The 12,500-nt window shown below is 40.6% G+C and overlaps 2 protein-coding genes across 2 annotated transcripts in view; both read left to right on the plus strand.

Annotated features, from left to right (window-relative positions):
* LOC134196228 (EF-hand domain-containing family member C2-like) overlaps positions 1-1,430 on the plus strand; it is an 8,617-nt gene extending 7,187 nt beyond the window's left edge. The window contains exons 12-14 of the mRNA XM_062665311.1: positions 390-598; positions 880-982; positions 1,174-1,430. Of these exons, the coding sequence (XP_062521295.1) occupies positions 390-598; positions 880-982; positions 1,174-1,245 (384 nt within the window). The 3' untranslated portion in view covers positions 1,246-1,430. The remainder of the gene's footprint in view (positions 1-389; positions 599-879; positions 983-1,173) is intronic.
* A 463-nt stretch (positions 1,431-1,893) lies between these two features.
* Positions 1,894-12,500, plus strand: part of LOC134196521 (myosin-VIIa-like) — a 24,586-nt gene continuing 13,979 nt past the window's right edge. Inside the window, exons 1-20 of the mRNA XM_062665665.1 lie at positions 1,894-2,017; positions 2,176-2,221; positions 2,845-2,958; positions 3,707-3,784; positions 3,845-3,919; positions 4,152-4,336; positions 4,501-4,622; positions 5,069-5,211; positions 5,266-5,379; positions 5,816-5,884; positions 5,959-6,043; positions 8,377-8,707; positions 9,465-9,675; positions 9,792-9,927; positions 10,571-10,815; positions 10,878-10,939; positions 11,188-11,554; positions 12,047-12,142; positions 12,199-12,321; positions 12,383-12,500. The exon at positions 12,383-12,500 is cut by the window's right edge and continues 134 nt beyond it. Coding sequence (XP_062521649.1) covers positions 2,204-2,221; positions 2,845-2,958; positions 3,707-3,784; positions 3,845-3,919; positions 4,152-4,336; positions 4,501-4,622; positions 5,069-5,211; positions 5,266-5,379; positions 5,816-5,884; positions 5,959-6,043; positions 8,377-8,707; positions 9,465-9,675; positions 9,792-9,927; positions 10,571-10,815; positions 10,878-10,939; positions 11,188-11,554; positions 12,047-12,142; positions 12,199-12,321; positions 12,383-12,500 — 2,692 coding nt within the window. The 5' untranslated portion in view covers positions 1,894-2,017; positions 2,176-2,203. The remainder of the gene's footprint in view (positions 2,018-2,175; positions 2,222-2,844; positions 2,959-3,706; positions 3,785-3,844; positions 3,920-4,151; positions 4,337-4,500; positions 4,623-5,068; positions 5,212-5,265; positions 5,380-5,815; positions 5,885-5,958; positions 6,044-8,376; positions 8,708-9,464; positions 9,676-9,791; positions 9,928-10,570; positions 10,816-10,877; positions 10,940-11,187; positions 11,555-12,046; positions 12,143-12,198; positions 12,322-12,382) is intronic.

The following is a 12,500-nucleotide window of genomic DNA, read 5'->3' on the forward strand; positions in this document are numbered from 1 at the left end:
GAAACACAAGACTATTGTATTGGAGGGATGCATCTCACAATATACTAGACTATTGTATTGGAGGGATGCATCTCACAATACACTAGACTATTGTATTGGAGGTATGTATCTCACAATACACTAGACTATTGTATTGGAGGGATGCATCTTACAATACACTAGACTATTGTATTAGAGGGATGCATCTCACAATACACTAGAGTATTGTATTGGAGGGATGCATCTTACAATTCACTAGACTATTGTATTAGAGGGATGCATCTCACAATACACTAGACTGTTGTATTGGAGGGATGCATCTTACAATACACTACCCTGTTTTGTGAGCGCCGTATTTCTATTGTCGTTGTGACAGTACGTATTGTCTAATGATGCAAAACGCTTACTAGGAAGCTCCATCTGAAATGCAAGATCTCGTTGAATTTGTACGAGACTGTTTGAGACAAGAAAATTTCCATAAATTACCTGAACTTCAATCTGCAATGCATCACTTGGATGTTGATCACACTGGATATCTTAACAAGAGTGACATTCGCCAGCTGTGCGTGACCTTCCCTGTACCTCTCAACGAAGAAATCTTGGAAGAACTTATACAAAGGTATGGATAATAGTGGGGTCATGCCGTTTAGGGCAGATACTCATTGGGTAAGTAGACAGTTGGTGCTCAGGTGGCCACACAGGGACGTCAGTTTCATAATCGTGTTTTTGAATGGGCAGAATGACAGACATACATGACAAACAGTAACTAATGCATAGAGAAAGAGATGGAATAGCTGACAAACAAACAGTTTGATAGACTACTGGATGTCATAACAGAAATTATGGATAGTTATCTTGTATGTATAGAATCTGTTAATATGTGTGTCATCTTTATTGTAGATCTCAACAGAACGAAACTGGTCAGTTGAATTACCAGGCATTCATTGATTCTCTGGACTGGAGAAAGCTAACTACATTTACCAAAGAGGACATTCATACCAAGGTATTGGGTTGCTTATCTGTCTGTCTGTCTGTCAAATAACATTTATTTCTGTCTGTCTGTCTGTCTATCTGTCTGTCTGTTTGTCTGTCTGTCTGTCTGTTTGTTTGTGTGCTTCTTTGTCTGTCTCTTTGTGTGTCTGTCTTGTTTGTCTATTTTCAATGTATACTTTAGCATTTGTCTGTCTTCACTAGACATTCGATTGTGCATCTCAAGCATTGGGACGTGTCATCTACAGCCAACTCTTTCAAGACATCTTTTCCTAACACATCTAAATCACTCGGTAGTTTACCATTCGTGTGACACCCACCTTCTCTAGCCTACGTAACATTGTATGCGTCAAACAGTCACCACAAAGTTTAACACCACCATGTAGTTAGATGAACGGTTATGTAGCAAGAATGGTGTGTAAACATACGGGTCTTTAGAAATACGCTATCCGTTCTCTTGCGTATGAGCGTCAAATAGCTGCCTCGTTTAATTTGCTACACCTGTTCTATCCCAATGGCACAACATCTTCGAAGTGGTAACGTCCACTGGGATTGCGAATCAGGAGTCTCGCGTAGCCAGACCCTACCGCCGCGTCAAAGAGTATGGCGGTTGGTATCAACCAATAATTTAATTACATTAATAAATTATTATTTTTTATAATTGTTGGTAATCGTTAATTCAATAAATAAACTAGCAACTTAAGTAAAAATACTTTTATTGCTTTGACTATATATATAATTTACATATAATATTTAACATTTATTTATTTGTATAATTAACTATATATTTAAACAAATATATAATATTTATTTGAAATGTCTCTAAGCCGTAGGATGTGGTATTTGCATTCTGGTGGATTCATTCTCTAATCAGTCACGTGAGTCCCATCCAATAAGGGCGTGGTTGACGTCGTGGGGTGTGGTCTGAAATCCATTCGCCCCACAATCACGTCGGGACGCGACCGTCGTTAGAGCTAACGAGCCGTAAACACGCTCATTGCCATAGAGCAACTCACCAACAACAACCACACAAGCAAGCAACAGAGAGGTAAGAATCCAAGTCACGTGCACCTCAGACTCTACCTTGAGTAGTCAACTCGAGCATCAACATTTTGTCGCAATAATTTGCGTGCCACTGTCTGTACATTTGCCACTTCCTTTCGTCATTTGTTTCTCTGATTTTCTGGTTTGTTTCTCGTTTCTCAGCTGCTCGGATTGACGTTGAACTTCCAACATGGTCATCCTCTCTAAGGTACAGTACGACACTTCATGCTATTCTCACCTTCACAACTTACACCATCTGCATCTGCATGTGCATGTACTGCTGCAAGGAGGAGCTGCGGTTGTGGTAGGCGGGGCCCTGAAGTCTTAGACCCCAGACCTGCCCTCTAGCTGCGCACCCAATGTTCGACCAATTTTGCCTGCTCGAGATCGTGCATGCTCTGCAGAGAGGCTCGTGAACGATTTTGGTCGTGCGCCTGGCATGCGCTTGCTGATTGCTTGTGAGCACTTGTCAAGGGCGTGTTGGGAAGCCTGATAGAGGCACGTGGCTCGTAGCAACCGATTGGCGGTTTGCTCAGCAGCGACAGGCCGCCGTTCTAATTTGGCGTTGATGTTGAGATTGCTGGAGGATGGAGGAAATGGTGGACACGCCCACTTCTATTCCTGCCGCGGTGAGGCGCTGGAGAGCGAAAGTATAATATAAAGTATTTTGTCGTAATTTTAAAAAAGTTTTAGCATAAATATGTTGCAATGAATGTTACTTCGCACTAAAATTTTAGTGCTTGCAGGTGGGAGTCACCAATTCGAGTGTGACGTTATTTTTAACGCGCGTTAGCAGTGCGTTGTGCGGTTCAATTTGTTTGTTGTGTGCAGGGTGAGTATGTTTGGTATCGTAAGGGAGATGGAGGAGAGTTCGACGTGCCCATAGGAGCGACTGTGAAACTATCAGACACCGGGCAGATTCTCCTTGTTGATGATGAGAAAGAAGTTAGAAACTTGTTAATATTAACAATTTGGTAATGTTGTGTTAATTAAATAATTAAAAAAGATAAACACGATATGCATGCATACAGTCTAAGAAAAGTTTGTCTGTCTGTCTCCCTGTCCGTTCATCTGTCTGTCTGCATGTCTATTGTTTGTCTGTCTGTTTGTCTGTTTGTCTGTTTGTCTGTCTGTCTGCCTGTTTGTCTGTCTGTCTGCCTGTCTGTTTGTCTGTCTGTCTGTCTGTCTGTCTGCTTGTCTGTCTGTCTGTTTGTCTGTGTGCCTGTCTGTCTGTCTGTCTGTCTGTCTGTCTGTCTGTCTGCTTGTCTGTCTGTCTGTCTGTCTGTCTGTCTGTCTGTCTGTCTGTCTGTCTGCCTGCCTGCCTGTCTGTTTGTCTGTCTGTCTGTCTGTCTGCTTGTCTGTCTGTCTGCTTGTCTGTCTGTCTGCTTGTCTGTCTGTCTGTTTGTCTGTGTGCCTGTCTGTCTGTCTGTCTGTCTGTTTGTTTGTTTGTCTGTCTGTCTGTTTGTCTGTCTGTCTATCACACAACATTTGGACCAATGTGTATGTAAGTTGTTAGCTTTTCTATTAACTAGCTAACCTTGTCAATATATGTTTTCCCACATAACATTAATCTGTTGTGTATAACAATCTCAGACATCCCTTAATTAATTAAGGCTTTTATGTGGAAATATCAAACTCTATGCATGTTATTCATACAAGATAGCTCTAGCCTATCTAACTTTCTTGTCAACAGGAGCATTGGATTCCTGCTTCTGAAGCAGCAAAACTGAGGCCCATGCATGCTTCATCTATTGAAGGAGTTGAAGACATGGTTGGATGGTGTCCACATTATCTACTTGATATTAGTTAATTAATTCAATATTTTTTGCAGATTAAATTGGGTGATCTGAATGAAGGCGGAATACTTCGTAATCTTTTTGTTCGATATTACAACCACCTCATTTATGTAATGCAGTTTGCTTGCTTGTTGATAATTATGTTGTTTGGAGTTGTGTGTGTGTGTGTGTGTGTGTGTGTGTGTGTGTGTGTGTGTGTGTGTGTGTGTGTGTGTGTGTGTGTGTGTGTGTGTGTGTGTGTGTGTGTGTGTGTGTGTTTGTGTGTGTGTGTGTGTGTGTGTGTGTGTGTGTGTGTGTGTGTGTGTGTGTGTTAATATACATACCATCATATTTTTACATCAGACGTTCACGGGTTCTATTCTTGTGGCTGTCAACCCTTACCAAGTGCTGCCGATCTACGACCAGAGCCACATTCAAAGGTATCAAGACAAGAAGATCGGCGACCTTCCTCCACACATTTTTGCCATTGCTGACAACGCGTATTACTTTATGAAGAGAGGAAGACGCAATCAATGTGTTATCATCAGGTGGGTTGGTTCAGGACAGACAGACAGACAGACAGACAGATGGACGGACAGTGTGTGTGTGTGTGTGCATGGAGACCGACGTGTAACAATAAATGACTTCTGTCACCATCATGCAATACTTTAATCATGACGTTTCACTTGTTTATTGTTTTTTGTTTTTGTAGTGGAGAATCTGGTGCCGGCAAGACGGAATCCACAAAATTGATTTTACAGTTTTTGGCCGCAGTCAGTGGTCAGCACTCGTGGATCGAACAACAAATTCTCGAAGCCAATCCTGTTTTGGAAGGTTTGTGTATACGTCATACAGTAAGGCTGCGTACTGTCAAGCCAGTCATTTGTTCATCCACATAGACGGACTGTCTGTCTGCCTGTCTGTTATTCTGTCTGTTAGCTAGTCTGTCTATCCACACAGACAGACTGTTTGTCCGTCTGTCTGTTAGTCTGTCCATTTACACAGACAGACTGTCTGTCCGCCTGTCTGTCCGTCTGTCTGTTAGCTAGTCTGTCCATCCACACAGTCTGTCTGTCTGTTAGTCTGTCCATTACACAGACAGACTGCTTGTCTACTCGTCTGTTAGTCTGTCCATAGACAGGTACTGCTTGTCCACCCGTTTGTTAGTCTGTCTATCCACACAGACAGACTGTTTGTCCACTTGTTTGTTAGTCTGTCCATCCATCTGCCCGACCATCCATCTATTATTTCACACTGTAATTGAAATGTTTTATTCTTAGCGTTTGGCAATGCAAGAACGGTTCGTAACGACAATTCCAGTCGCTTTGGAAAATACATTGAAGTTCATTTCAATCACAGTGGAGTCATCGAAGGAGCAATGATAGAGCAGTATCTACTGGAGAAGTCTCGTTTGGTGTTTCAGGTTTGGTGATCTCTGTTTCGTGTTTTTGTCTTGTTCGAATGTTGTTTGCTGTAGATGTCTGGTGAGAGGAATTATCATATATTTTATCGTCTGCTGATTGGCTTCTCGCAAGCGGAGAAAGACAGATTGATGTTGACAAAAGCAGAGGATTATCATTACTTGACACAGGTAGGGTATTGTGATGGTTTGTTGTTTGTTTCTTTGTGTTTGTTTGTGTTGTTGTTTGTGTTTATATGTTTGTCTTTGTTTGTTTTTGTTTGTGCTTTGTTTGTGCTTCTGTGTTTGTGCTTCTGTGTTTGTTTGTGTTGTTGTGTTTGTTTCTTTTTGTTTGGTGTGTTGTTGTGTTTGTTTGTTTGTGTTTGTTACTTTATTTGTTTGTGTTTAAGTGTTTGTTTGTTTGTATTTGTTTGTGGTTGTTTGTGTTGGTTTGTGTTTGTGTATTCTTGTTTGTTTATATTTGTTTGTACTTGTTTGTTTGTGTTGTTTGTTTGTTTTTGTTTGTTTATTCTTGTTTGTTTGTTTTGTTTGTTTGTGTTTGTTTATTTGTGTTTGTTTGTTTGTAGTTAGACACATAAATCACATTTAAACTTAAACATTATTGTAGGGTGGAGTGTTGACACTTGATGATTGGGATGAAGTAGCAGAGATGGCAAGAATCAGAGGAGCCTTGACAGTTAGTCATTACTTTTTATTGATGTTGTAATGTTGATCTTTAATGTACACATTTACCAAACATCAACATGGTAGGTGCTGAACTTCTCTGATGATGAGCAGTGGAGTTTGTGGGAACTGACTGCTACTGTACTTCATCTAGGCAACATCGTTTTTTCTGGTGAGTGGATTTTGTGTGTATGATAAAGTCAAGAACTACATGGATAGGTAGTCAGACAGAAAGAGAAAAGGAAGAAATCTAATAAGATTTGAAGTCACCAGACAAAGTGTAGCTAAGTTTAGTTGCAGTCTTGGAAATATGACACACAGACAAACAAACAGACAGACAGACAGACAGACAGATTATTTTATTGTTACAGATCCTCTACTTGTTCACATCCTAAACTTCTATGATGAACCAGTCCTTCACAGCGAAATACTTTAAAACATTAGTGGACTTGGATCTGTACATTAAAGTCAAAAAGCTTGTCCGTGTCATTCTTTGTTTCTGAAACTCTTGACAACTTTTTGAGGATTACTTTTGCATTGCATCTTTGAAGAATCAAAGAGAACCGTTTCCTTCAAAAAGTTTTGAATTGTTCTGCACTACGAAAGGGGTCTTCCTCCATATGGCTGCACTGTTTTGAGAGAGTGTGTAAGAAGGCATTGGCTTGCAGGCCCCATCTACCAAAGTGCTCAAACTCTAGTGGGATACACTTTGATGACGTCCCTCCTGGTAGAATTTCTCCTGTATACTTATTGGTCTTCTTCTCTTCTCTTGTGCGGGCAGCAAACCCATCCTCCCTGCTGGATCGTTTTAGAATGCCTTGACTCCATGGGTGTGCCAATGATATGTCAACATCTAGATTTTGTCCCGATTCTGCATCAAAGAATGTAATGTCTGGGCGATCCTCAATGTTGGCGTATAGATTTCTTGGTTCTTTCTCGTGTGGGATATGTAGGTCACTCATGCATTCACTCCAGCCATGGAGAACAGAGTTATGGGCCCAAACAGGACCACCTCCATACTTACAGACGAAAAGGTGGTATCCTTGGGGTCTGTAACTCGACCACAATCGCAAACATTCGCCCATTCAGTGAATGGCAGAGGCAATCCCATTCTTAGATAAGACGCAATGGAAAATTTGTTTGCTTTAAGTGCGTGCTTACCAGAAGACGGTATTACCTCTAGTCATGATCCCGCGCCTTTTCCCTGTAAAGATCGTAACCTTTGCTGCATCTCTATCAGAGGAGACATGGGCGAGCAGTTCACCAACTTCACTGCTGGCAGTCTTGGTGCATAGGCGATACTGTAACTTTCGTGGGTATGAAATGAAATCTTCAATGGACTGATTTTCCTCTGATTCATTGTCGACTGATTTTGGCAAAGGTGGTAATAACTGAAACGCTGAATTTAGAGTAGAGCGAATTGACAGGCAGACAGACAGATAGAACTCTACCTGGAGGTTTTCGACCAACATTTGTGCCTATAGTCTTCGAACATTTTGGCTGTTGGGGAGAGAAAGCTGAAGACTATTTGAAGAAACTGTCACAGCTATCAAGAGACAAAGACGGAAAGCCAAATGCATCAACCTTCAAGACATACTGGAGATCTGTGTTTTCTGTGTGTCTACAACGATCAAATGCTAGAGTGATTGACAGAAAAACAAAGAAGATTGTTTCAAGAGACAGCAACATAAACATAAATAGTTGTAGGTAGAACCAAGCCCTATTGGCTTGGGTAGCATTTAGTTGCTTTGCTTAGATGGTGTATAATAGTTCAATGTTTGAAAATATATGTATTGACAGACAGACAGACAGACAGACAGACAGACAGACAAATGGACAGACAAACAGACAGACAGATAGTTTTGCATACATTAGTTTGTGAGGTGTATTGACCCTATTGGGTCTCTGGAACATTTTAGATAGATTTGGTTGTAATAGCATTCATTTATGAAAATATATGAAAAAGACAGACAGACAGATTGTTTTATTTGAACGCTTACTCTACCGATAACAAGCGCTAACTTTATGCAAAATAATAACAGTCGATGGACAAAATGTTGAATGTCTCTATCATATGTAAAGTCATTGAAGTTGCACTGTACAACTACAGACAGTTGCTTTCTCCATCTATCTCTAAAGTCTGCTTCATTGTTCCTTCCATGTTCATCTTTCGACTCCGTGGAGATCTTATTTAAATATTCTTCAGCCATAGAGCCCCAAAAGCTGAAGTGCTCGAAAACCAATGGGATACATAGTGTGGTGGACTCTGATCAGACAGACGGACAGACATGCAGACAGACAGACAGACAGACAGAACTCAGTAGCTTGTTTGCATCTAGTGTTAGAAATGTAATGTAGAGTTTGTGTTTCAATAAATTAAATTGACAGACAGACGGACGGACGGACAGACAGACAGACAGACAGACAGATTTCAGAGCAGTTGAGTTTGTAGTGACATCATGGAACAAGCACTGAAAACTTCCAAATAATCATTCTAATTTGCAGAAAGTGAAGTGCAGAATCTGAGAACTGCAGCTATTGATAATGAAGAAACACTAGAGAAAGCTGCCAGTCTTCTGAAAGTTGACTCACGTCAGATGCTGAAAGCTCTGACAATGAAGAGTACTCTTGCTATGGGAGAAATCATTTACTCACCAATGAGTAAGCAGCAAGCACTAGATGTTCGTGATGCGTTTGTGAAAGGCATTTATGGGCGTGGCTTTATTTGGATTGTGGATAAAATCAACAAAACAATTTTCAAGCCAAAGGGTGACAAAGGGAGAGTGTCGATTGGTGTGTTGGATATTTTTGGATTTGAGAACTTTACAATGAACAGGTGACTTGTTGTAGCCAATCATAATACTTGTTATCTAAATATAGAAGACTATTATATTGGAGGGATGCATCTCTTAATGTTTATATTTCAAAATTGTCAACACTACATACACTATACTATTTACTGTATTGGAGGGATGCATCTCACTAGACTATTTATTGTATTGGAGGTATGCATCTCACAATACACTAGACTATTGTATTGGTGGGATGCATCTCACAATACATTGGACAGTTGTATTGGAGGGATGCATCTCACAATACACTAGACTATTGTATTGGAGGGATGCATCTTACAATACACTAGACTATTGTATTGGAGTGATGCATCTCACAATACACTAGACTATTGTGTTGGAGGGATGCATCTCACAATACACTAGACTATTGTATTGGAGGGATGTATCTCACAATACACTAGACTATTGTGTTGGAGGGATGCATCTCACAATACACTAGACTATTGTATTGGAGGGATGCATCTCACAATACACTAGACTATTGTATTGGAGGGATGTATCTCACAATACACTAGACTATTGTGTTGGAGGGATGCATCTCACAATACCTAGACTACTATCGTATTGAAAGGATGCATCTCACAATACACTAGACTATTATGTTGGAGGGATGCATCTTTCAATACAGTGTTGTGTTAGTCACTACATTTTGCCACTTTTTATATTTTTCCACAGTCAAGTAGCTGTCAACATAAGCAGATATAGCACTAACAGACCTTCTTGTTGTAACAATTATAGCTTTGAGCAGCTATGCATCAACTATGCTAACGAAAACTTGCAACAATTCTTTGTTCAACACATATTTAAACTTGAACAGCAAGAATACAGCAAGGAGGACATCAACTGGGAGAGCATTGAGTTTGTTGACAATCAGGTCATTTTGGACATGCTGGCTGCAAAACCAATGAACATCATTGCTCTCGTGGACGAAGAGAGTCGATTTCCTAAGGTATTTGACTATGTCTCTCATAATCTGTAGTGAATTATATTTATTGGTCTGCATGCAGTGCACATTGAGTTGCTCGTTTGCCGTATACTTGAGTGTCTTTATTGTCACAATTTTAGGGTACGGATGCCTCAATGTTGGTCAAATTGCACAAGCAGCATAATGGTAAAGAACACTATATCAAACCGAAGTCAGCTCATGCCACTCAGTTTGGCGTTATCCACTTTGCTGGCACAGTTTTCTATGAATCCGTTGGTATGTTTAGTGGACTGTTGTTGTGGACTGTCAATTGTTTGAATATTTTGCCATTTGGTTGTTTGTCTTTGTTTCTGTCCGTCCGTCTGTCCGTCTGTCTGTCTGTCTGTCTGTCTGTCTGTCAGTCTGTTTGTGCAATACATATATTTTCAACATTGAAATCTACACACAACACGACTAAGCAAGTCTACTGTCCCAGTTGCACATAACCTTTAACAAACTAAAAACGTTTTATTTGTTTGTCTGTTTTGTGTTTGTCTGACTCTCTGTCTGTCTTATGTCTGTCTGTCTGTCTGTCTGTCTGTCTGTCTGTCTGTCTGTCTGTTTGTCTGTCTGGAAAAGACTGTCTATTACTCTTCAAAAATGCAACAGCAGAGTGATTTTGCGGAAGCTGTCAAGGCTTTCTGTGCGCTCATTAGGAGATGACAGTGTTTTGGGAGTAGATAGAGACATTCAGTGTTTTACTCATTAGCAATAGTCTCGGACTACAAGTAGAACATTTCATTTTAACAATAACTGTTTGTAGTAGTGAAGATTGTTGACAATAAACTTGATTCTGTCTGTTTGTCTGTCTGTCTATCTCTCTGCCTGTCTGTCTCTCTGTCTGCTTGTCTGTCTGTTATTAACACATTTGTGTTGATAGGATTTCTGGAGAAGAATCGTGACACATTCAGTGCTGATTTGTTTGAGCTTGTCCAGAGCAGCAAGAAACCATTTATCACTGGCCTTTTTGCAAAAGAGAGAGCCATGGGAACAGAAACAAGGAAGAAATCTCCAACTCTTGGTGCTCAATTTAAGACATCACTTGAAGCTCTGATGAAAACTCTTGGTGCCTGCCAGCCATTCTTCGTACGATGCATCAAACCTAATGAACTCAAGAAACCAAATGTAAGCAAAATGGCAAGAGTTGGTTTGTACGTTGATTAATTGATGTTATACGTGTTTGGTAGCTGTTTGACAGAGAGTTGTCTGTACGGCAGTTGAGATATTCGGGAATGATGGAAACAATCAGGTTGGTATTGTTGGACGTGAGTTGTGTGTTTGTTTGTGTATCTATTGGTTTGTTTGTTTGTCTGTCTGTCTCTATGTATGTGCGGAGTGTGTTGTGTATGTGTGTGTATGTGTGTGTGTCTGGTGTGTGTGTGTGTGTGTGTGTGTGTGTGTGTGTGTGTGTGTGTGTGTGTGTGTGTGTGTGTGTGTGGTAAAATACTTTACAAGTTTGTATGCCAAACAGCTAAGTTTCACTGCGTCTTTCTTTAGAATCCGTCGTGCCGGCTATCCCATTCGTCACTCATTTTCAGAATTTGTTGATCGTTATCGTGTGCTCGTTGACGGCATGAAGTCAAGCGAGTATTACCCAGACAAGAAAGGCGCCTGCAAGACGATCCTTCTGAAGACACTAGGAGAAGGCTTGTGGCAGATTGGGAAAACGAAAGTTTTTCTGAAAGATCAAGAAGACCAGCTGCTGGAGGAGAAACGAGACACAATGCTGATGAAGCGTGTGGTGCTGATTCAAAAGATTGTTCGAGGCTACTTTCAGAGGAAACGATATTTGAAGATGAGGAGAGCTGCTGTGATTATTCAGAAGACAATGAGGAAAATGAGACTGAGGAGACAATATCTCAAGGTCAGTTATAGAATTAGAAAGTAAGATACTTTTTAATTTGAGGGAGTCATGGCACAAAGAACAAACTTATTGAAGGAGGTGGTAGAGAATGGAAAGCAAAATTAGACTTAGAGAGTAACACGTGGACAGGTGACAGAAAAAGATAGGTTGTACTGTATGTAGACAGACATGCAGATAGGCAAGGAGACAGACAAACAAATGGACACGACAGACAGATAGACAGACAGATAGACAGACAGATAGACAGACAGATAGACAGACAGACAGAAAGACAGACAGAGAGACAGAACGTTAGGTCACTGGACAATATTTAGCCTGTACTAGCAGTTGCAATATGCAAATATATGTATTGACAGACAGACAGACTGACTGACAGACAGACAGACAGAAATAGCGCATGTACTGTTACATTGAGATAATCACACAACATTAGTTTGTACAAATAACCAATCTTGCTAACTTTTTTACATTACTGATGCATTTCTTGTGAAGATGATTCGTGGTTTCCGTCGTCTTCAAGCAACGTGGAGAGCTCGAGTGTTGACTCGCAACTACCGCAAAATGAGACAGAGAATCTTTCTCTTCCAGGTATACAAGTCACACTCCTTTTTCAATTGTTTTCTGAACCCTGTGTCAATCTGCAGTGTCGTTGTCGAGGATATCTGAAGCGACGCGAGTTCAGGCGTCGTCTGCGTTGTATTATTAAGATTCAAGCAGGATTTAGAATGATACTTGCAATACGGAAGCGAAAGCAGTTGATGTTAGAAGTATGTAAAGTCTTGTTTTGCTCTCTGGACGGTTGAGTAACACAACGTTCTTTGTTTCCAGAAAAAGAGACGAGAGGAGGCGGAAAGATTGAGACGAGAGGAAGAAGAGCATCTTCGTAAACGAATGGCTGAAGAAGAGGCACGAAAAGAAGCAGAAAGGAAGCACCAACAGATGATGG

The sequence above is a fragment of the Corticium candelabrum genome, chromosome 21 (genome assembly GCF_963422355.1).
Source record: "Corticium candelabrum chromosome 21, ooCorCand1.1, whole genome shotgun sequence".
In the NCBI taxonomy this organism is placed as follows: Eukaryota; Metazoa; Porifera; class Homoscleromorpha; order Homosclerophorida; family Plakinidae; genus Corticium; species Corticium candelabrum.